Consider the following 25,397-nt stretch of genomic DNA (forward strand, 5'->3'; position numbering starts at 1 on the left):
TAACACACACATGTAGCATTTGCTAAGTCAGTAGCAGTAATTAGTTAGCAATCTCACTAGGAATCACTAGCTATGTGGACAGAACCTTGCAGGTACATAGCTCTGAAGTAAGTTACAGCTAATTTTGCCTCATTAGTTTGTGATTTTAAAAAGGGCTGGCTTTGCAATCACTCTTCCAACTGAGGACACTGATCTCCAACATCACGGGTGGCAGAATGGCATTTATGCATGTATCTGATCTACACACAGGGCTGCTTTGCTTAGACTTCCAGTGAGTATCTGTTTGCATTAAAATACTGGACTTAGTGATGTTTCCCAAAGTGTAAATAAAACAGTAAAATACAGCAACGAAGCGTGGTGATTATGCCACCAGGAAAAAGGGCAATGAGCACAAGAGGCATTCAAATCTTCAATGGCTATAGCACCTCTGTGCACATAGACTTTAGCTTTCATATAAGGAAAGGTTTTACCTCTATTTTCTTACAAATGTTCTCCAAATTGCTACAGGTGCCAAACAAATTCAACAGTTTATCTGTTGAATGTGAAGTTATCAAAATCTCATTTTAAAATGAGGTGTTCAAGAAGGGGCCAGCTAGTATTAACAAGTGCTACTGAATCCGAAGAGAAGAGAGTAGGATGCAGTAAATAGAGTTTATTAGCGGATTACTCTGCTCTACATGATTGGTAAGGCTGCTACTTTTCTCATCGTTTTTTTTTTAGGTTCTTTTTCAGTTTTACACAGTTTCTTCTTCTAGCCCTGTAAGATGTTAATCTCCTCGGAAAATCAGGTTATACTTACACGCATCAAGGCAGAACAGAATAAGACTGCTAGAGAGAAGCAAGGAAGACAGTAATGATTTTAATCAGACCCCCTCTCTCCAAGACACAGCACATACAACTAATGTAAAGGCTAATGTAAAGGTATAGGAGCAGCTCATAAAACTGGACCAGAACCAAGTGCCAGAGAACAGCTCATGCCTATTCAACTATATTATCTCCCCCTCCATATTGCTTACTAAGAATAGTCCCCAGACCGTTAATGCATGAACATTGCTCAAATTTTCTGGGAGAGTATTAATTGGCCTAGACCAAAATTATGCCAGAGAACTGTTAACAGTCACACGGTACAGACAACAGCAGTTCTAGCCCTCTTTTCTTCCCTAGTATAAATAAGAACACTGATACCATAACGTTTAAATCTGGTTGTGCACTGCAGTGTCCTGGTTGAGAACTTCACATTGCAAGTACTCACAGAGGTTTACTGCTGTCTCCTGAAAGCTTTGGTATGGCCACTAAACTCTCCAGTTAGACTTGCACCAGTAACACCACTAAAGGCAGCAGTGATTATATAGCATATGAACATTAACAGGATGAAGACCCCTAGAGTAAAAAAGAATTTTGAAGCATATTCACATTTTCTATGAAACTAAGGGTAAAAACTACCATTTAAGCCTGTATACTTTGTGCATTTTAGCCATTGCTGACATGCTTGTTTCTGTGAGCAAGGATATATTAGAAACTAGAATAAAGGTTTGCTTTGTTTTTTTTCTGTAAAGTTTTTGATGGTTCAGTCATACTGAGTGACCTCTGTGACCTGCTTGGGATGAGACAGACTGATTTAGATCAGGATTCAAAAAAATCGAACTCTTAACTCTGCTGCTGACCTCAGTGTGACCAGGTTCAAGCCACAAGACCCCTCTGTGCCTCTAATTTCTCCTTGCTTTTTTGACTCTCTTCACTCATATTTTGTCTAAATGACAAATTCTGTGGGAACACATTGCAATACAGTGCATAAAACATCTGAGGTCTCCTCCTAAAACACAAAAAATACTCCTTTTAAAACTGAAAATTCACCACAACCAAAACATTTTGGCAAGATGCTTTGATTACAACAGTTTTCCTAAAAGTCATATGCATGGCAGATTACTGACAGAAAACTGGCCCAATTTCTAATAATTTTCTACAATCTTTTTTGACCACCTAGATTTACAGATCCATAGCATTTCATCAGGGACCTGGGGGTAGGACACTGATGCTCCCAGAAAGTGCAGCTCTACTGTAGCCCATGAAGCAGACTGTCTAGGATGAAAAAAGCCATCCCTCTTCTGAAGAAAATTTTAGAAGTGCTGACTTCTGATTTCCAAAAAGAATAAGCTAGACTTCTAAAAAGTTACTTTGTTCTCTGAAGGATTTTACTTTCTCCATTTCATACTACTATTGCTAATCATAGACTTAAAAAAACTTCGTTGTGCCTGAATAAAGTCATTTGCCTTCTGACAAATTAAAAGAGAATAGGCTGGAGTCTGATACTAATAAAACTTATTGGGTGGCCGACAGAACAAATTTAGCTGAACAAATTTCCAAAGGCTTGTCTGAAAAACAGGATTATTTCCCTATTTGCTGTACCTCTTCCTACATTCTACCCTTTTGAATGTGCATGCCCAGAAACCACTTCTAAGTCACAAAGAAAAAGCAGATTACTCTTGTGATATTAGGAAAGTTGTTGGATGGAAGAGGAAAGACTAGACTAGAATATTTAATTTGGGAGTGGCCTACAATGATCATCTTAGTCCCACTGCCTGACCAATTCAGGGCTGACCAAAACTTAAAAGCATGTTATTAAGAGCATTGCCCAAACGCCTCTTAAAACACTGACAGGCTTGGGGCATCAACCACCTCTCTGGGAAGCCTGTTCCACTGTTTTGACCACCTTCTTGGTGAAGAAATGCTTCCTTATGTCCAGTCTGAGCCTTCCCTGGTGCAGCTTCGAACCATTCCCATGCATCCTGTCACAAGAAGATGGGATAAGCACCTCCTTCTCCACCTCCCCTCCTCAGGAAGCTGTAGAGAGCAACGAGGTTGCCCCTCAGCCTGTTTTTCTCCAAACTAGATAAACCCAAAGTCCCTAGCAGCTCCTTACAGGACATTCCCGTCAGCCTTTCACCAGCTTTGTTGTCCCTGTCTGGATGCACTCCAGTACTTTAACATCTTTCTTAAATTGTGGGGCCCAGAACTGCACACAGCATTCAAAGTGAGGCCGCACCAACGCTGAATACAGTGGGGTAACGACCTCTTTTGACCAGCTCGGTATACTGTGGTTTGATGCATCCCGGGATGCAGGTTGCCCACCTGGCTGCCAGGGCACCGCTGACTCAGAGTGAGCCTGCTGGCAACCAGCATCCCCCAATCCCTTTCTGCAGTGCTGCTCTCTAGCCACTCCACTCCCAATTTATACTTGTGCCCAGCATTACTCCATCCTAGGTGAAGAGTCTGGCATTTGGACTTGTTAGATTTCATCCCATTTGCCACTAGGAAAGGGGCAGAGGGCTCACAGGCTATCAAATAGGTAATCCTTATATAGTCAATTAAGGTGAAGTTAGAGCAATCCTTAAAACCAAATTATGCTTGCTGTTTGCTGAGAAATACTATGCAGAAAGATCGCAACCAGCCCCAGATTATTTTTCGTCTTGAGAGCAAGCAAGCCAGAACATTCTGCACACACAGAAGCCATATCTGAATATGCAAAGAGTTTGTTTAGAAATTAAGATGGCTAATAAGCTATATAAACTGCACAGCTGCCACATCATCAACTCTCAAGATTATTTGCATCTTTCTGGGTAGTCATGACAAATTAATATTAATTAATTCTGTAGTCATGACTATTAATTCTACAATGTCAAGCTGATCTCTGGACTTCCACCCCTCTTGATCAAAAGGGACTACTAAATAAAAAAGACATGCAAGTTAACACATAAAAAAAGAATCTTTCCATTTCAACTTAAAAAAACCTCAGCAGCTGATGCAGGTAAGTGTGTGTGAGTGTGAAAAAAAAAAAAAAAAAAAAAGTCAGAACTCTGACAGATGAAAGGCAGTTGCAGAAGGATAATGCAAACAGATGGTCTATTTTTGCAAGGCACAAATAATGACTCACACCAGAAAGGAGATGTACATGATGACCACTCCTAACATGGAGTCAAAGATAGAAGGAGGGTAGAATGGCTTTAGTAGTGGTCTGAAGGTCACTTCTGACTTGCAAGATGACTCTTCCAAGTAGAGGAGACAACAGACTAGAATTCATCTCACTGGTGAGGTTTTACTCATCTTTTAGTATGCCTACGCTACTGAGACCACTAACCCTTCTGAATATTGTCATATCCATGTGGGATGAAAGTGTGGCCATTAAACTGCCTAAAAATGACAAGCGCTAATTATATTACTAAATTTAGGTGGCCTGGAAAAATATTTCCTCATTCTACCACCACAGCACTGCAAAGCAGAGACAAACCTGCAAAGAGCAGGAGCAGTCAAATTACTAGCTAGACATGAGGAGCAAAAGCTTCCCAAGTCTGCTTTGCTTGGCAAGGATGGAAAGGCTCCCACGGTAAACCCAAGGTCCAGCTAATTCTGACCTCTGTCTGAGCAAGCCCAGCTATATTTCATGTCAATCCAAAGGCTTCACACTGTATACATTTACTTCCTCTATTGCACTATTTGTCACTTGCATCAAAATTAGGAGCCTGCATGACAAATATAATCCAAATTCAATTTTCTGTTTGACTAATTTACTGGAAGTCAAAGCTTAGAAAACTGAGGGAGAACAAAAACAATTAATGTGTAGTCTCTCATACAACATACATTTAAAAAAGCTGAGAGTTAATCGAAAACAGCTGATCCCTAATTTCACAAAATTGTTCAGTACAGCAAGTCTTAAGAGAAAAATCTTGGAAGTCTTTTTGATGGTGGTTTTATTTTTGAAAGAACTAATGTCACTGCTATAGAAGAAGGTCAGTTCACACAGCTTTTCTGAATGAACAACAATGCTGTGAAAACTGGGATTGATTGATAACCTACTGTTTGCGTCATTACGTCCAAATGTTTACCACTTGAGTCTTCAAGGAAGCATGAGACAAAAATCAAAACAAGTTTTATGAAGACTTCAACAACACTAACAAATTAAAATTGTATCCAGAATTGTTTAGACATGATAGCAGTGGAAGAAAACTGTTTCTTTCTGCAGTCTACAATTCGCATCTCTGCCTTATGCACAATGTCTTAAATTTCTGGTGTGGAAGAGGAAAGTAGTCTTTCCCTCCCCCAGAACAACTCTGTTTTCTATCATTTTAACCCTTTGCCTCTTCAAAGCATTCTGTTTAACTCAACGCTGTTTCCTCTTGCAGTTGCTGTTCTGTAGTTATGCAAGATCATACTGTTTTCATCCCTTTCTCCTAATAAGATGAATAACCATTTCTAAATGAGCTGTTTTCAATATCAGGATGTTCTTTTACAGCAATGTCAAATATTTACTCAAATTTTTTTTTAATTGCCGTGAATTATTTGTCTTTTTTTTTTTTTCCTCAAATTCAATAAACTCTAAAGTTCAGAACTGATATCACTACTTATGGAAACAAAGGTTCCTTAATTGGCAAGAACAACATCTATGCACCTGATGCATAAAACTGTGGGGAAATGCAGGAAGACCTTCCTAGCAGTGATAGATAGAAAGATAGATAGATAGATAGACAGACAGACAGACAGATAATCATTTTATTAATCTGTCATAAATGACATGGTTGCTGTAAGTAAGATAACCTACCAAATCTCAGTAAGACAGAGGTTATTAGACAGTAGGGCCACAGTGCTATCTCCCTTCAGGCACAGATAATTTTGCCATTAAGCAGTTGTGGGAAGAACACCCGTAAGTAAAATGTTGTACCACATCAAATAGGTGACCTTATGCTATATTTGCAGGCAACAACATGGTCTGTAACATCTTCTCTTCCTTACTTGACTATAAAGCATGACTGTGCTGTCTAAGAGAACACAAGCAATAATCAAGCCTAACTTTAGCCTTCTCCTCCATAACACACTACATCTTCTCATAAATAGTAATAACTCTCAAGTTATTTAAAAGACCACCTAATTTTCTGGGACTGGAACTACTGCTGACAATTCCACTTTACCACACAAGAACCGTCTAATTAAAGGATCAACTTTTGTCTGTGCAAGTGGCATCCACAAACACAAGAAAAAGATCAGAAAATGAGTTTGCAAGCTGTAGCACGAATAATCAGAATAATATGATTCTAACCCTGGACTCCTCATGAATGGCTGTTCCATATTAAAATAAAAAAGGCATCTTTCATGAGCTTAGATTCAAAACTACACAATGCACAGTCTATGAGAAATAGAACTAGGACTTGACTGGAAAGGATTTTTTTACAATTTTAGGAGTGTAAAATGGTGAACAAAAAGGGGAACACTGGATAGTTTTATTCTGGACTTCCCTGAATAACCAGGACACTAGTCTTCTCGGAGAACACCTGAAAATCCAGAGATCTAAACTTGGAAATGGAAGAATGTGACGGAGAGACAACTGCCCCTAGGTATCCAATGGTACAAAATGTTTGAAAACTCAAGGAAAATGAAGCAGAAGTATAGATAATGGAACCACCACAGGACAAAAGAATGGAAAGCAAGAAGAAAGAACTGAAGCAGAAGTGACAATGACTGACTACTTCCCTGAAAGATCTAGATCTATTTCTATTAGGAAAAAGGTAAGGTTTGAGAAACTATAAAAATAGTTATTCAAATTATGGTGAACTTCGTCAAAGTAGAAAAGCCAATTTAAAAAATGCAAAAGCAGATATTAAAAGAGTAACAAAAGCTAGTAAGAGTTCCATATGACTAGAATAGAGGTATTGAAGGAATATGACACAGGAAAAAAGGGAACAGCTGTAGAACCATTTCGTGAAAGAAAATAAGGTGGGTGAGTGTAAGTTAAAGTGGTGAAAAATAAGTGCCACTCTTCCACAATGCTGGGATCAAGATCAGAAATAATTAAATATTGCCCAAAACCTAAATGACTAGGATGGCTCAGTTTTAAATACAACCAACTAAGGAGAAACAAATGTAAAAAAAACCCCAAACACCCTCCTCCAAAACAGGAGATGATCACAACTGAGAATGAAACACAGTCTAATATGCTGAAATTGCAAGACTTGCAAAGCTTTACTTTAAAAGTCTAGAAACTGAAGTGAAATTGCACACCTTTTAGTAAGGATTCCCAGTAACTCTAGAAGGTCTGGAATAGCAGTCCATGAATAGCAAGATAAGTGTTATTGACACAAACACAGTACTCCCAAGTTTGATCTCAATTTTATGCAGCCTTTAGACAAATTTAAGTAAAGACTAGTTATAGAAACATAGCGAAAAAGTGTACTAATATAAACATAGGCTTACCCATAGTAAAATTTCAGACCAAGATCGCCACCTTTTACTTTTCAGCTACTCTGTAACTGATAAATTACAATTTATTACTGCAGCAACTAAAAAATAAATAATAACATGTCTTACAGAGAGATGACCTACAGAGAGTAGACCGCAATAGAGAGAAAGTGATTACTGTATTAGTTTGTGTTTGAGAATATTAATTTTAATACTTATGTAGGACTTCACAGCTTCCCAAACTTCATGTCAGTACAGGAGGATCAGAACAGAAAAAAAAAATAATGAAACAAATCAATTGCATCAATATTAAATGCAAGGTGATGCACTTTCTGTGATGACTTGGTCTTACTATTGCCATATAACCATAACCACTGCCTGTGAAGCAACTAACCAAGCACCAAGGAAAAAGACAAAATACTCAGCTAGTGAGAGAATATCTGATTTAACATATTTGCTGCCTAAATACTTATTTAGACAGTTGCCCAGAGAGGTTGTGGGAGCCTCATCCGTCCCTGGAGGTGCTCAAAGCTATGATGGATAAAGCTTTAAGCAATCTGATCTAGTGGAAGGTGTCCCTTCCCACAGCAGGAGGATTGGGACTAGATCTTTAAGATCCCTTCCTTCTGAATATTACTAGTAATATATAAATTGCTTGATATGCACTTTGACAAATGAGTTCCAAACTGTTATACTCACAAGGGTAAAAAAGGATCAAGCTAACAACCCTTGCAGGCTCAAGAGCTAAAGGATAAGCTCTAAGTAGAAGACACTCTTTCCTTTGTTGTAACAATGCCCATGACAAAAAGCCTCTAACTATTACCCATAGGCTAACGTCTGACCAACAGTTTAAGGAGATTAAAACATCTAGTGATCCAGAAAGGTGAGCACTGTACAGTATGCATCAAGCAGGACAATATACATATAATTAAAGGATCAGTTTGAGTAGAGACAGGGAAATATCAGTTGGGGATAATAACAGCTCAAGCTTTTATTTTTTAAAGCACTTCAATAAACAATAAAAGCCATGAATAAATAGTTTCATAAGTTAATTTAAATAAAACACAGTATCTAAACAGCTACCCACAATCTTTAACAGTCTTAAGTAGTATTGACATAATGCTTTACAAAGACTGTTTTCACTACGAGCATTTTTATGTCACTATTCAACCTGTTCTACTTCTGACAAAACTCTTTATATTGTCAACAGTTGTTAATCAACATATATATTCAATCCACACATAAATAAACATATTTCTCACTGATTTTTTTTTTTCTCAGCACAGTTAAAAGAGACTTAATTACATCCATGTTTCCTAAAGCAAAGGCATATAGACACTGTGGGTGGTTCTTCAGACCCTTCCCTTCCTCTTCTTGTGGTGGTTCCCCAAGTATCTGGCAGCAGGAACATCTCACATATACGGCTACAAATCCTGAGCCTGAAAATCATATCTTCTCTGTATTCCCACGGCATAAAGCTTAGTTGTGGACATTGCCATAGACAAGCAATCACCACAGTAACCGTGAAGTTTCCAGTTGAATGTAAAGTCATCAGAAAAGAGAAAGTCAGAGAAGAAAAGTCAAAAAAAGTTCAACACAACAGAGAAGAAAAGAAAAAGAGGCTCATATTTATTGTGTTACATTGACAAAAAAAGATGGAGTTAGTGTCACAGGTGCATTAATTCACTAAAAGTGGAGGGTGAGTAAAAAACAGTTTTGAAAAAACAGCTAAATTATTTTCTGAAAACAAGAGTGAAAAAGGTTGAAAACAACTTGCTTCACCAATATCTAGTATGTCTTTAGGCGTATCTTTGATTAGATACTACTTTTTTTTCCTTTGTTGAAAAAAATTAAGTATATCTAAACTTTGATAACACTGAATAAAGTCTGAAAATCCAGACGTGGAAAAGAGTTTGCTACCATTTTATAGTATAAATTTGATAATATACTCTGTTTTGTAACAACATTATTTTAATGCATTGCCCTGATGAATATAAAATGTAGATTAAGACAAAAGACAAAAGTTTACAAGAACAAAAGGTAGAAACTACCAAAAACCGTTCAAAGAGGACATTTTTTAACATAATGAATTTCAAACAGTCTTGATCACAAGTTATTTTTCCCTCAGAAACTGTCTCACCAAGACTTTCCTGTGGAAAGAGACTGTATTATCATCATTTTATAGATCACATACTGAAGTCAGAGACATTATGGCCAGAAGCATCCATCTTTTGGAGGATGGGAAGAAGAGTAATGAGAGGCCTAGAACTTGACTTCAGAGAGTGCCTGGTGTCTGCACACTCAAAAACCCCAGAGCTTTTCCTGATTCAAAGTACAAGCAGACAAGCTGTTCAGCAGAACTCACACTGAACACTGGATTTTTCTGGTGCTCCTCTCTATAAAATGGGTGGGTTTGTAACACTTGGCTTGCCTAGTATCACATATTAATGAATCCCCTAAGAGAGAAAGAACTGAATTCAATTCCTAAATGCAGTATTCAGCTACTTAAATTATAATAATTCCTAAAGTAAATCCGTCCCCCATCCATCACTTCAACAACGAGGACAATGATTTTTCACTACAGAGCCCTGGCACTAAACATGCCCAGTCCGTACAGGATGATAAAAGTCTCACAGAAAAAAGGTTGATGAGAGGTGGAGCGGGATTATAATCTTTATGGTATCAGCATCCATGCGTATGGAAACTGAGGTTGTACAGGCAGCCTACAACTCCAACATCTCCTAAATTTCAAGTATTCAACTTTAAATTGATGCAACTAAATTAGAAGAAAAACACTTATGCATGTTTCCCAGGTGTCAGAAAAATACTTGCAAATTAAATTCTCATATGCCCATACAATGGGCAGAAACACTCAGCTCTACAGTATCCTCTGCATTTTGAACTAATGGGACACCTATTTACAAATTAAGCTTGTCAAACACTTAGTGAACCTGCATCAGTGAGAAAATTAGTTGACTCAGTGGGGTTCATGGAATCTTCAGCAGCACAGACATGCAAGGTTTCACTTGCTGGAAAAGGGAGACGTACTCTCATTATGGCTGCTAGTATTTCTATAGGCAAAACTCGGAAGTGGCACATTACATTTGAATTGCGAATGAGATGAGTGGATTAAACCAAATGAGAATAATCAAAGTTCACTTATTGGCTAAGTTGAATCATCACTGAACATAATATGATGAAATGAGACGGTTAAGCCTAAACCACTGTTGCCCTTCACACCTCTTAAAGTGCACTGACATTACTTGTGCATGCCCCTCAGCAGCAAGAATCACTGCTGTCACAGGCATCCATCTTTTCAGGTCATGTTCCAGAAGTCTGATCCTTTCTCTATCACCTCCCCATTTTGTCCTAGATCTGCTTTTTCCTGTTCTATGTTCTAGTTTGTTGTTTTGGGTCTTTTTCTATGCTGCCATGCAGAATTTTCTACTTTGTACTCCTGTCTGGGTACAGTCTACTTGTAGAGCAAATCCTGAACCAGTTTTCCCAGTCTCCTATCTTATTATCTCCAGCTCCACCTGACCACCTATCCAACTGAATCTCCTCATTCTGCCAGTGCAAACCATCCTTCTTTCCAACTTTTGATTCAATTTGTTTTATCAAACAAGTCTCCAGATGATCCAAATCACATTGCCAGCTGGACTTCCAATCCCATTCCTTCACGGATGCCTTGCACAATCTCAGTGTATGATTGACATGCAACATGCTTTTTTTTCTCCCTCATCTTTTTACCATATCCTATAGCACTTACTTGGTCCAGGTGTTCACAGTTATGTCAGTTTTTGGCTTTTGCCCCAATCCCTTTCATCCTACACTTTTTTTATAGTCATTCTCCCCATCATATCTAATGACTCCCAGATCTGTCATTTTCCTGCAAACTACTTGTTCAGTCAGTCTGCCTCCCCCTCCTCTGGCTCCAGGTATTAGTCTACCCCTATCTCTCCTCAGGAGTTCATATTATTTTCAAATTACTTTGTACATTTAGCCCAGACAGTTTTTCTTCTGTTACCTACCAGAAGAAGAAGGGAACACTCAGAATATGAGGAACAACTAAACAACACAATAATACAAAGCTGCATTACATGAGAAATTTTGCTGAATCCTAGATAGCTCACATCTATGTGAGTGATCAAATTTATTAAACTAAGTTGGCAAGTTGCTCAGCAGAATCTTAAAGATCAAAATTAGGCCAAATTTAAACAGATTTATTCCAATAAAAGGAAATCCTTCCGCCAAATTTCAAATCACTCCTAGATGTATGGATAGTACTTATTTTAGTCTTTTCTTCAAAGTAATCATCATCTCCCCCTCATTGACTAAACAGTATAGGGGCCTTTTTTTAGCCTTTAAAGAAATAAAACAAGCACATTTGCTGACATCTGAAAAGGCAGTCTGCTAATGGGAAGCAAGTCATTGATACTTAGATAAAATTACATTGTATTCACAGTGTTAATAAGGCAGTAACTTGCACATTCCCCATATGCAGCTTTAGCAAATCCACATAAAAATTATCATCCATTATATCCTGGAATAACTTTTCCATAAACGCTTTTTGAGTTTCTTTCATCTAATCTGTGCTCTTGATTGCCTTCCAAGTCAAAGTGCATCATCCTTAATCTTTTTATTTTTTTTAAATTCACTTTGTACCTTTTCACTAGTGTCTGTAGGTTTCTCACTCTGAAGTACTTAAAGATGGTTAAACTTGCTTGTGCTGACAGTATCTATTTGTACCTTGCTTTATCTTCTGGACAGTTAGTGGAAAGCATTACCTAGAGTTATGCTCTAAAACTTATAGTAGCTTTAGGAAAAATGGACACATGGCTAGCAACATTCCCTATTATTCTTACCTTTTGTTACTTTTGGATATTGTTTCCTTGTGTTAACAAGTATTAAACAGGGGTTAAAAAAATACTTTGAGTTTTCAGTCAATTTCTACGACCACCATACTTGAAGAAATCCATTACAACTGTTTAATTTTGAATTACCCAACCTCTATATACAAGAACATCTTACAGATTCTTACACTGATTTTATAGTTAGTGCTTTGCTGTCAAAAGGTGTTGATATTACACCAGTAAATACTGTACCAGACCTTCTGTAGAATACCAGACATTTCTGAAGAAAAATTGTCATTTATTGGACTGAAGAAAAAAGTTAGCTAGTTATAGGTACTGATAAAACAACAACAAGAACAAGATGAAAAACATTTCACATTAAATAATTTTGATCTTAATTTGCAGACTACATAACTTTTACACTCATTCCATCTAAAAAAGTATATCAGAGTTCTGATAGTTGTAATATTTGAGCCTAAAATAACAACCAGAAATGCTTGTTTTTCTGAATAACTGCTGATCAACAAATGCTATTGTATGAAATTATACAATGCTACATGACCGACTTGGTATCTTGTCACACAATGCTACTTAGTACTACATAAACTATTATATACTTAGAACAATCTCTTTCTTTTCTGCTTCATTTTTAAAGGCTGACTTCAACAGCGAAAAAAGTACTCTGAAAACATCTTCAATTTTTAGAAATTTTGGAGTTTTACATATGAAAAGTTTGTGCAATATCACATTAATAAATAAAGCTTCTGTTGACTTTAAGAATATTTTAAAAATGAAGATAATAATATGTGAATGTGATTGCAAATGAGTACATAAATTTTAAAATAAAACTCCAGGGATTAATTTTTCAAGAGTGCCTAAGAACTCAATCATGTCCCCTCCAAAGACTGCAGGTTATGTATAGCAGGGACACTAAAAGGCCAACAGGGAAATCTGAAACTCTGGTACTGAGACATAGTTCTACCTCCAAAATCCTCATATTAAAAAAAAGACAAACAATAAATCAACAGAAAAAAATATCTTATTAGACAAGAGTTTTTTTCTACAATACCTTCAGGGGTGATAGCACTAGGACAGACATCTTTTAGCAGATCTCCCAAAGTATGCAACTGTCCTCCTGAAGCAGTTGGTCGAAATAGCTTCTGTATAAAAGGTCTCTCTGTTGTTGCCTGTTTTAACAAGAAAATTATCAAAATCAACAATTTTAAGGACCATCCAAATATGTATTATTACTATTTGAGACAGGCAGAAGATAGGACAGAACAAGAAGTTCCATTCAATTTCTTCCCCAATCCTTGCGTTCCATTCATATAACAAGAAGCAGGGGAGTTTGTTAACAACTGAAAGTAAGCTGACACTCCAGAAAACTGCAAAGATAATTTAAACAGTATTATGAATATAAAAGTGTTAAATTCTTCTTTCTTTTTCTTTTATATATTTTGCAAAACCCCTTCTGTTATGGGAATAGGATCTGTTTGAATAAAACATTTCAATATATTCTTAATTTAAGTAAAACAAGCAGTAGACACAAACTTAAAAGCTCAACATATACCTACGTGTTTTGCCAAATCAGAACTATACTGCAACAAATACCCAATACCTCCTGCAATAGTCTATCTTCCTCCTTTTAAAAACATGTTAAGCACTTCCAATGGCAAACAAGTACCTTTATAGCTCAAGCCAGGTGAATTTTTTTCCAAGATTTTATGTTGAAAAAAAGCAAATGATTTCAGCCACAAGAAACAGAGCACTATTAAAAAAATCAAAAACTGTGGTCCTTTGAATCGTAGAATCATAGAATCATCAGGCTGGAAAGGACCCACCGGATCATCAAGTACAACCATTCCTTTGAGAGACAATCCAGAGCCTTCTGCTTCCTTAAGGAATTAGTCAGATAGAAAGAACATGCATGCCACACTTCTGCAACAGATATGCAGAAGGATTTCAACAATGGTTCCTGTTACACCTTGCACATCATTGTAATTTCTTTTGGAGACAAAGAAAGCAAATCGATTGGCAGTGACTACTGCCACTCACTGTCCACAACATAGGCAATAAGATTCCCAATGCTGCAGAAGAAGAAAAGTAGCTTATGGGTCAGATGTGTCTATTTAAGAACTGTAGTTGTGTTAAGGTAAGCCCCTTCTTTGAGTCTCTGTATAAACAACAGGGTCAGCAAAAATCCGTTAAGGACAGGAAAAGGTTTTTTCCTAACAACCTGAACACTTCTCCCAACTGGACACCCAAGATAGAAAACAGAAGTGAAAAACCTCATATTTAACCAAGCCAAAATTTAAATCAAGCTCTAAATTGTTGCTGACAAATTTTTGTTAGTGGCTTACTCCAGAAAGCAGTTGATGTGGCCTGTATTACGGGTGACTGGGCTCCAGTAAACTACACTTTCATCACATACTATCTTAATTGGAAAAATCAATACAAGCCATTGCCCCTTCCAACGTTACCCTTCTACCACTCAAAGCGGTTCCTGTCCTACTACAGTAGCTGAGAAATAGAAACAAAACAACACAATTCATCATCAAGTAGTATTTTGTGTTCTGGTGGAGGTTTCTGGAAAAAAAGACCAAACGTACTAAAAAATTCAAAAGCTGAAAATTAATTTTGAAAGGAAGTTACAATGTGGTCTCTATCACCTACCTAGACGAAAAGCCACAAGCAGCAGATTAACCATGACAACTTCACTGTCATTCACCTTTCTGAAAGAGCAGAGCAAGGAGTCTCCCTTTAAAAGGGTTACACTACCTCAAAGTAATTCCATGGCAGTACCATGCAGGACTGTTGACACGCAGCTACTTGTTACTTCTTGCCAATTGTCTCCAAAACCAGAAAAATAGTCTTTTTCCAGTTCTTCTTATGAAGACTGATCAGAAGGAGCTGCCTGGCTGTTGTAGTCAATTCTCTGTGTCTTCAGGGTAGCAGAATGTGGATACAAACAGCACTAATGAAATGTTCTGAGTGTTTGAAAAAATGAAATGATGGAAGGCACACAGCTAGCAGGATCCACCTCAGACATATCGACACTTGTAAAGTGAACTCTGGCATATTATATTGAAGAAGTGTATCTCCAAAACATCAGAAAAAAAGATAAAACCCCTAAAACATTGTTATATCAAAAACATTTTTCTATCGAGTGTAAATTTTAAGTGCTGAGCAATACAGATGTGGTAATGTAAATAAAAATCACTGGTCTCCATCAGTGTTAAGATTATAAAAGTAACTTCATGTTTTTTATACAAAGATTGTGGTACACAAATGTAATCCTACAGGAAGAGTATTAGCCCAATATGCTGACATGTCTTCCCTCCCATGCAGTAGATGCTTTATGCATTAAGAGAGTTAAAAGCCCTACCCTACAATCTAGAATGTTTATAGGATAACTTTTCAGAGCAGCTTAGTCACCTAGGAGCATAAATAATTTTTTAAAAATCTCACCATGACCCCTTTTGAAGTGTTGTAGCTAGTAATATAAGCCCAACCCAACTACAGCTTTCTACTTTGGTATTTACTACAACAACATATGAAGGAATAGCCAGCATGAGTAATCCGCTACAGAATGTTGTTTTGTACAATATTTGCTTACTCGCTCATGCAAAATAGTACTCTCTCTAATCTGGCCCACAAAGACATCATTGTTAACTAACAGTGATTTTAAATAATCTACAGCTGAGCCTAAACCATGTATTTGTACAGTATCCATTGTTTTTTTCTACTAAGATTATCATGGCTTCAACAGAACATAGCGCTTTTAAAAATATTTTATTTTACAATCTAGCCCCAGTGTGGCTGTGAGCTCTTTTAAAGACGCTGGATGCATTTGCAGGACACAGCAGGTGAGAGTCAATCAGTAACTGCTGATGACAGATATATAAAGGAGATGCCTTCAAGTACTTGAGCATAAGACGACAATCACCTGGCCCAAAATCTGCAGTGCATTTTATACTGAGCACATCCTCAATTTACAATCATAAAATTTTTATGAAAGCAAATATTAATCTCTAAGGTAACATATTTTCTAGAAAGTTGGACTGATTTATTGCAACTGAACTTTCTCATTCTTCTATACTGCAACAAAGAACCACGAATCCTGTGCTTTGCAGAACAAAGGGAGACTTTACTCTTTTTAAAGAAAGTTTAAACAATAACAGTGATAGGAAGGCGACAAGTGAAACCAATACTACACTACAGTGAGGATAAAAATAGATTAAAATTACCTATTCAGATACACTGGCACTGAGAAGAGTTACAGGTGAGGGAAAGTTTCGAAAGGCCCTGTAAGGCATTATAAAGCTTGAGAGGATCACAGAATCAAAGACAAGCTACATAGTTATGTATTGTGTAAGCAATTAACTCCTTTCCTTCCCTATCATCCTGCCAAGGAAAAAAAAAAGGGGGGGGTAGTCAGCTTGTCTGGTCCTTTTCAGAATCAACAGAACATCAAACACGGCACAAAATCCACAATTTAATTAGTCAGATGTTTTACAGAGGATGCATCTTAAAACGAAAAACAGAACACACGATCTGCTGGGGCTTCATCTAGAAAAATTCCAGTTAGCAGTATTTCCATCTAGAGGAAGGGATTTGGATTTCCTGCCTAAACACCACTCTGCTGCTACTCTAACAGTATTCAAATAAATAAAAGTTACCATGAATACTGAACCCACAAAGTAAAAACTAAGATTCCTTATAATTCTCACACATGCATAAACTGGCAGCCTGAAACTGTAAAACTTGAGACTTCCATCATATTTTCAGTAACTTGTCAAATTCATAGTTTGTGCTGTTTTGTAACGAACCTCTTTATAATAAATTTAAATTTATCACTTTGTCTAAACTGATTCAAACTCAAACAAGAAGCTTTAAAAGTAATAATAAGAGTTTGCATGTTATTGTATATAAAAAGGAAAGTATGGAAAAATTAACTACTCCCTGAAAATAAAATTAATTCTATAAATTTTATTAAATATTTACTCAAAAGTACATTTTCTACATATCTTCTAAGATGTCTTCTGCTTTGTAGAAATGGCTTTAATTCCAAATCTGAATGCACAATGAAGTGACTAATTAAAAAAGATGATGAATTACTGTAGTCACACAACCATCACAATACCACATCTGTCTCAAAGTAAGATCCTGTAAAGTCCCATCCAAAATAATGCTCTTTAACTGGTGCTGAAACAGTTTTTCTGCTGGTATTTCTGGGTGAGTATGATTGGCTTTCTTTTTGCTTAATATGTGACCAAAATTACCCTGTACTTCATTGTAAGGCAAGAGCACAAACAATGTTTTGCTGCTGTTTTTTGCTAAAAGAAAAGACTCAACTCCCTGGAAATTATACAAGCAAGTTATCAGACTGAAAGACTAAACGGAAGTGGCAGCTAAGACTGAAAATTACCAATAAACTCAGGTAAAAAAGAACGTGTCAGAACGGAATAGAACTAAAAGAAGGAGGGCCTAGCCCTCCTGAACTTCCCCTACTTCTTGTCCCCAGTTTTATGATTTTCATGATGTTATCTACAGTTGCTTCAGCTGCATATTTTGTCTTTCCTTCAGAAACTAGTCATATATTAAGAGGAGTTACTTGGCTTTTAAGCTCATTTCTTATACCTTGTTACCTGCAGAATAAGGCAAATAGAAACATTTCACTGCCTTCTGGAGAAAATCATCAATGAATAAAAAATAGCACATCAGAGAGAGCTTTTACATATGTAAACAGCTAACACTAGATGGCTCGAACAAGTCAGCAAGGCAACCTATGCAACAAATAGCATCAGTGATATAGGAGGGAGAAGAACATTTGAACTGTAGGGCAAACATTGATTATCATAATGATAATTTTAATAAGCTTGTCCCAGTCAAAAAAAAAAAAAGTAAAACTAATGCTTTTTCTTACACAAAAACTAACTTAGACCCACAGCACACAGTTGTCTCTGCCAATGGGGAGCACACAGCATTTCACGCTAAGTGGAACTTGCCAGTGACAAAATGAGAGGTTACCATTAGGAAATTCAATGCTCAAGGAGGATCAAGATGAAACACACTCAAAGTCCTCTTTTTATTTTTATCTAATTATTTTTTAAGAAGAACATGGTCCCTTTATTTTGAATAATTTCCTTAGAAGCAGTGGTTACGCCATTGCCACCACATATAATTTGTCCTTGCCAATTTCTTTGCTAGCAGGAACATACCATTCTCTTAGAAAACATATTAGAGCAGTTTGGACTAAAGAAACTGTAAACGACGGACCTCACAAACTGATTACTCTGGTTTAACCTCTATTTTATACCTTTACAGATACTCAACTGAAAATAATTAACTGCTGTCCTCCATTTCCTTCTGCCAGCCTTTATTTGAAATATTAAAACAATAGGTTGTAAGAGTCATCACAGAGCCCCAGTAACACAAACTAAGTGAAAGTTACAACTTTCTTCCTCTGCATTTCAAGCGGCTCTCCCCTGCAATCAAATCCTATCACAAGCAGTCAGTGACTGGATAAAGTTAAACTCAACAAGAAATACATATACACATTGAAAGAAACTTCGCTCTTCCTCCTCTATGAAAAACCTATAAAATTCATCTCTTTCTTACAGCAGGAGGTTCACTGTTGATATTCAGCTCAACAAGCTAAAGCAAACACATACACATAAAAAAGGAAATGGTCTTGTTTTATCCATTTGAAATCTGTCACCTTTCAAATTTCATCAGTATTTTTTGAGCTTCAGTTACAAGAGGCATAAAACACGACAACATGATTCGTCTTTTATCCTGTAATCACTGGTCCTCTATCCTCCTTCAAATATTCTAAGCTACAGAGGGCTTCTCTACCAGACATCTCATTGCTTTATTATATACCTTTGACGATTTTTCCATTTCTCATAGTCTCCAAGCTGTTAGAACTAGAACAATATTCCAAGAAAATTAAAGGATTATTTCTAGTATTTCTTTAATCAGCCTCTGAAAACTCCATCTAATGGATGCTCCAGTTATGATTGTGTGCTTTGAATAAAGCTGTTACTGCTTCTGTTAGCATTCACAATTTTGAATTACCTACTTGCAACATCACACTATGGTTCAGAGAATAAGATACATCATACTACAAAACAGAACTGACTGAAACTTCTTGAATAAAATAAGTAATGGTTTTATATGTCCAATATATAACTAAAAATCATAAGACAAAAAGGAGTATAAATGTGCTAAACCCACCTATCTAGAATTACCAGAAAAATATACTCACTGACAGGATATGATGTGAGTTGCAGGACTAGTTGTAGAGTCAACATACAGAATAAATTCAGTACTTGTTTTTCCCATAATATCTATTAAATTGAGCTTATATATTACATATTTTTAGTGGCTGTAAAAAATGGTATTACATACCTGAATACAAGCTATAGAAAAAAAATGCATCCTTTACTTTTTTCTTTAGTTTGTATCAGGATTTCTGCAGTTACACAGTGAGAACGAAGCTCTGGTTTCCTAATGAAGTTAAAAGTCTTTATGGTGATGAACAGGAACTTTATACTCCTATATATATACACTATACTATATACAGAAATGTGTATTTGGATACATCTTTAAAACTTGAGACATGAAATCACATGAAAGTATAAGCTATGAAAATGACACATACTGTTAAAAAAATACTCATAACACAAAAGACAAAAACTTATTCAGTTGATCATTTTTCTACTACAGAAATGCATATCCAAATTACCTCAAACCGATTTTCTTACATTTGCATTCTTTACACGATCAAGAAAATACAAACTTGCAGTCAAAATTGCAACCTGTAGACATATCAAGTAAAGTGAAAATTCTGTTATTCTTGAAAGCACTCTTAACAGTATTACACAAGCTGGAAATCCTTTTAGGTTTTGAACATTAATTATCACCATTTTAAAAGCTTTCTCGTAGTCCTCCTTTAAATACTGGAAGGTCGCTATAAGATCTCCCCAGAGCCTTCTCTTCTCTAGGATGAACAACCCCAACTTTCTCAGCCTGGCCTCCTATAGGAAGTGTTCTGGCTTTCTGATCATCTTCGTGACCCTTCTCCGGACTCATTCGCCTAAGGAACACCAGGCATAGCCAGTCTCCACTCAGACACTGAGCCACTGATTACAATTTTTGGGTGCAACCATCCAGCCAATTCCTTACCTTTATCTCCTTATCTAGGAGAACCTTCACATTTATGAATGTAGACACCAAGATCCTTACGAGATGTCCAGAGACCATACTCTCTTCCATCTGAAGTAGATCTGTCCGTTTTATAAAAAGTTCTTATCATAGAACCTCAGTCCCACTGGGTATACTTGAGTCTACTGTGTGTAAGAGTGGTTGTGGACCTGTGAAATTAAGAAAAGCCACGACATGACCACATCCCTTTATAAGTAAGGTATTTTCATCCTCTTGTTTCTGAGAAAGTCTGCAACTGGTTGATAAATTCTATTGGGAATAGAATTTATCCATGTTGGGAAACATGGATTATTTAATAGTAATTCTTATTTGAAATGTGGTTTACATCCAAAGAAAATCTTCAAGCTGCCATCTATGAAAGGACCAAGTTTACTTTTTCTTCGGTTCTCAAACAAGAATGTTACATTTTGTCAAGATTTCTGTGACAAAACAGTTGAACAGATGATTGGTTGAGAATGTACATCTGTTCTCCAAGGTGTGTTAAAGAACACCCTTAAGATGCTCATTACACTTTGAGTGACTCCAAGCAGTACTCCTTACAGGGCATGATCACCTGAAGAATGGTCCTAAAGTCCCTTAAATGAAGACTGAAGCACTACCAAAGCCATGTTAATTTTTTCCATAACATGACAAAAAACAACGTGACAAAACCCAACTCGGCCCTAACCAATATTTGCTTGTAAACTGACCAACTCAGACAAGATTTTTAACTGAATTCATGGTTAAATGTGCTGTGTTGAAGTAGCTGGTGCTTTGGGTTTTATGCTGAACAGATTAAGAACTCTCCTAAAGGACTCTCCTTAGTCAATGCCAAAAGACAAAGCCCACAACACACCACAAATACACAATAAAGCTTCAGTCTGGGATGCATGTTGTTATGGACAAGACTCTGGCAACACAGCACTTTGAACATTGGATTCTTATCCAATTTAAGACTTATATTTAGGATTGTCCAAACCAAGGTAATGTTCTTTTAAGTAATGATTTAAGACGGACCATCTATAAGAGCTTGCATGGCCCAGCCCTTTCGGTTTGAAGAATTACTTAAGAGATTTAAAAATAGATAACAGTAATGTAGACTCTAAGAACAAACTTAATTACCAGATTCCCATAGAAGAAACAATCTCTCACAATAGAGGAAAGAGAGAAAGATCAATATCTATAAAAAGCCTATCAGTAACTAACTAAATTAAAAACTCTTCATCTTCTTCACAATGAGGTTGGTGAGGCACTGGCACAGGTTGCCCAAGGATGCTGTGGATGGAAGTGTTCAAGGCCAGGTTGGAGTCCCATTACTGGTTCTATCCCAAAAATTGCAGAATTACTACTCACAACCTCTTTCATGTCAAAATAACTAACAAGCATGGCTGAACCACATTCTGGGTATAGCCTGTTTTTTCTAATGATCCATTAAACTTGCTTGTGCAGGGAAAGTAGCCCTATATTCTCTGAAAACCTAAATTTGCATTATTTAACTTCGGGTAAATTGCACAGACCCTAGAAGCAGAAGAAAATCACTTAAGAGTAATAATGCACAGAACAGACAGCAGGCAATGACCATAAGGCCAGAAATAAGAGACTAAATAGAAGAAACAATTCCAAGAAACATTTTTACTGAGCACTGAAGAGAAAGGTATTTATGATATAAGCATAGCCTTTAGGTATTAAGTTTCCTTCCCAGAAAAGGATTTATATATTCAATTGGTAAAATATCAAGATAAGAGTCAGTGACAACAATTCAATAGTGCTTTTCACATCTGCAGTGTCTTATGTGCATATGCAGACCTAAGCCTCACATAAAAGTAAACAACTGAGTACTGACTACCTATGAAGCAAACAACTTTAGAAAAGGACTTACATCCACAAAAGCAAACACTACATTGTTTGCATAAGAGCAATGAGTAATACAATACTTCGTAACACTTTCGATCTATTTAAAAGCATTAAAACAAATAATTCTCCATAGCTTTCTATAGTAACGATTAACTAGAAGAAACTCCTATAGTCAAGAAGAACAACATTTCAGAAACTTGTTTGCTAGTTCATATTGTATTCCTGAAGTATGGTTTCATATCCCACCTCCTTGCAGGTTTGTTCATTCCACACTTACCTCTGTACAATTTCTATATTTTCTAGTCTTCAACTCTGAGCAAATATTAAATTGCTTTATTTACCTATTCTACTTAAAAATAAGCAAATTAAGAATAATATGGTATATTAATATTGACAAATCAAAACAGGTACTGCTCTGACTTTCATCTATACTGAATAAACTTTTTGGATCATCATCATAGGCTAGGCTTTGTTCTAGTTTAATTCCTAAGCCACAGGCAATGCATACACTGCACAGCTGCAGAAGTAACCCTTGAAGATGACATTCTTCACTCCCCTGAAGAAAAAATTCCGTATCTGCAGTTCACAAACTGGGGTTTTCTTTTCACTATTATGTCAGATTACGAGAGCCAACTCTGAGGAATACAGCTCTGGATTGCAAGTTTCAGGTAGCAAAAATCCCTCTCACTACAAAATAAGAACCTGATCACATAACAAATTATGTAGTGAAAGTGGCAAATCAGTTGGTGTTGAATAAACAGAGTAAAACAGAGAAGTAAAATGATCGGCTGTAATGATCAAAAGAAAGCCAGCAATATACTAGTGAGCACTGCACTAAAATTACAAGGTCTAGCAGTAACTCTACACAGATCTAATACAACTGGATTACTGCTTCATTCATTGTCTTCATCCCAACCTCTCAACATATTCATATTCTTAAGAATTAACACTCAAGGCTGAGGTGAAAAGTTCAATTATTCTTTTTAATTGCATGCATATATCAACTTTCATAACAAATTTAGGATTATATACAATATACAAGAGTACTACCTTAATAAAACCACTTAAGGAAATAGAGCCACAAGAATTCAGACCTTATGGTTTAAATTCAAATTTGTAGCATGAATATTTACATAAGCTTATTTCTACCCATATTCACTGTCATAAGACAACTCAGTGAAAAGATGACAAATTAGAGTTTTATGCAAAAATAATTCGCAAAAAAGTAGCTACAATTTGTGATTATGGAGTGTATAAAATGTTTGCTAAGATTATAGCATTTTCATATGAAATATGTTTCACAGGAACAGAAAATTTTTTTTTCACCAAAAGTGTTCAATATTTCAATGTAACTCAGTGTATTTTGCCTAATCTTTTTCTAACAACAAAAAAAACCGCTATATAAGTGCTTACATAATTTATAAACAACTGAAATGCTACTGGTTTCTGTTACACCTAGATTATTCTAAGATTTAAGAGAATCTCATAAGATAAAAAAAGGACTTAACACAAAACACTACCCCAGTTCTCCCCAACCAGAATGCAGAATCCAGTAGATATTCCTGAATTGTTTTAAACAAGCTATAATGTAATTCAGAACCTCAACAAACTCTTCTCCACACAAGCAAAACTACTTTATTCTTTGTATACAAACTATATCTACATTCAACGCAAGGATGCCTGTAGCTCCTATTGAGCTTGAGCTATCTTAAAACCATCCAGCTGCTAACAGTTTGACCATGGCTCAGAGAAGTTACCCAAATTTAAGGTTTATAGCCACATCTCTTCTGTGCCCCATTCCCTAAGCTCTATGCAACTTTTACAACCGTTCGAACTAAGCAAATTGACAATTTTACAGATAACTTTTGAGTATTTATGTAAACTTTTGTCAAATCTTCAACAGCAAATACAGTTTATAATATCAGATTTTTTCTTTTAAACTCTGATTGACAGCCCTCATCCTGAACTTAAGATTCTTAAAGGCTGATCTGGCATATGGGTTCCTTAAGTCTTTTCTAAAAGGACTGCCTGGTTATTTTTTAATACTAAACATGCAAAAAAGTCATCTTTAACAGCGCTGGCTTGAGCTAGCTCATTTCACTTTGCACTTAGACAGACCAGCAGAGCTTACACAGCTATGCAACCTCAACTGTGGTGACAGTGACCTTCAACTCAAAACAACATCTTGTCAAATTGCTATTACCTTCAGCACAGAACTAAGCAATAATCAAGTTCAGAGAACATGTATTCATAGAAAGTTATGGATCACGCTACCCGTAAGCAATACTGGATTTTTTTCCCCTTCAATAACGAGGCACTAGGAAAAATATTCTCTACCACAGCTTTTAGACTTTCTCATTCATAGAGCTTTGATTTTGAAGTAATTTAAAACTGGTGAAAAGTGTTCTAGTGTTTAAGTTATTAGAATAAGCGTGTACTCACTGATGAATCAGAGTCCACTTTTTTTCTTTTCAGCACAGAAATTGGGCTGAGCACAGCTCTGTTACACAGATCAACCATCATTTCACATTATTTTCCTACTCAGTCAAACTCCCTCTTTGTAAAAGGAAGTTTATAAGAAATAAATTGATCTATTTTCTGCAGGTCATTTTTAATAAATAAGAAAAAGGTTAAGTAAGATATTACAAACAGGTCTAGTCAAGAGTATTTTGTGTAAGCCAATGAGATACTGAAACCTACTGTGTTGTGTTGCCCTCTTCAGGTCAACATCACTTACATTTTCTAGTTCTTTTCCTTGATGAGTCAGTCACTCACTGCATTTACACTTCTTTCATAAACATCTTCAGATTTGCAGTTTCAAGTAGTAGTTATCTCTACCTCTGTCCTACCAGTACTTAAAATATTTTTTACCTAAAATCCTATAGAAATAAACCATACTTTCGGCCTTCTTCCTAACTTTAATACTAATCTTAAGGATTATCAAAATATCAGCTAGTGTTTGAAGATTACTAAAAAAAACAACTTCAGCACTGGCAAGCACGCCTCATGACAAGAGGCTTAAAGAGTTCAATTGATACAGCTTAAACAAAGGAAAATGAAACTGCTGAAATAATTCTGTAAGCAAACTTCAAGGTTAGAAATTCAGACAACTTTAAAGTGGTATAAGGCAAAGCAAAATCTAGAAACTGAAGTCAGACAAATTTGTCCTTGAAATGCAATGGAGGCTTTTTCACGAAAAGAAAAAAAATGATTTAATAACCCACTAACAAAAAAGAATGGAGTCATCATAACTTGAAA

At 36.3% G+C, this 25,397-nt stretch overlaps 1 protein-coding gene across 2 annotated transcripts in view; it reads right to left on the reverse strand.

Moving 5' to 3' along the window:
- ATG5 (autophagy related 5) overlaps positions 1-25,397 on the reverse strand; it is a 75,512-nt gene that overhangs the window by 13,607 nt on the left and 36,508 nt on the right. For both annotated transcript variants that reach the window (XM_054062900.1, XM_054062899.1), the window contains exon 7: positions 13,147-13,264. In XM_054062900.1, coding sequence (XP_053918875.1) covers positions 13,147-13,264 — 118 coding nt within the window. The remainder of the gene's footprint in view (positions 1-13,146; positions 13,265-25,397) is intronic.

The sequence above is a fragment of the Cuculus canorus genome, chromosome 3 (assembly GCF_017976375.1).
Source record: "Cuculus canorus isolate bCucCan1 chromosome 3, bCucCan1.pri, whole genome shotgun sequence".
Classification (NCBI taxonomy): Eukaryota; Metazoa; Chordata; class Aves; order Cuculiformes; family Cuculidae; genus Cuculus; species Cuculus canorus.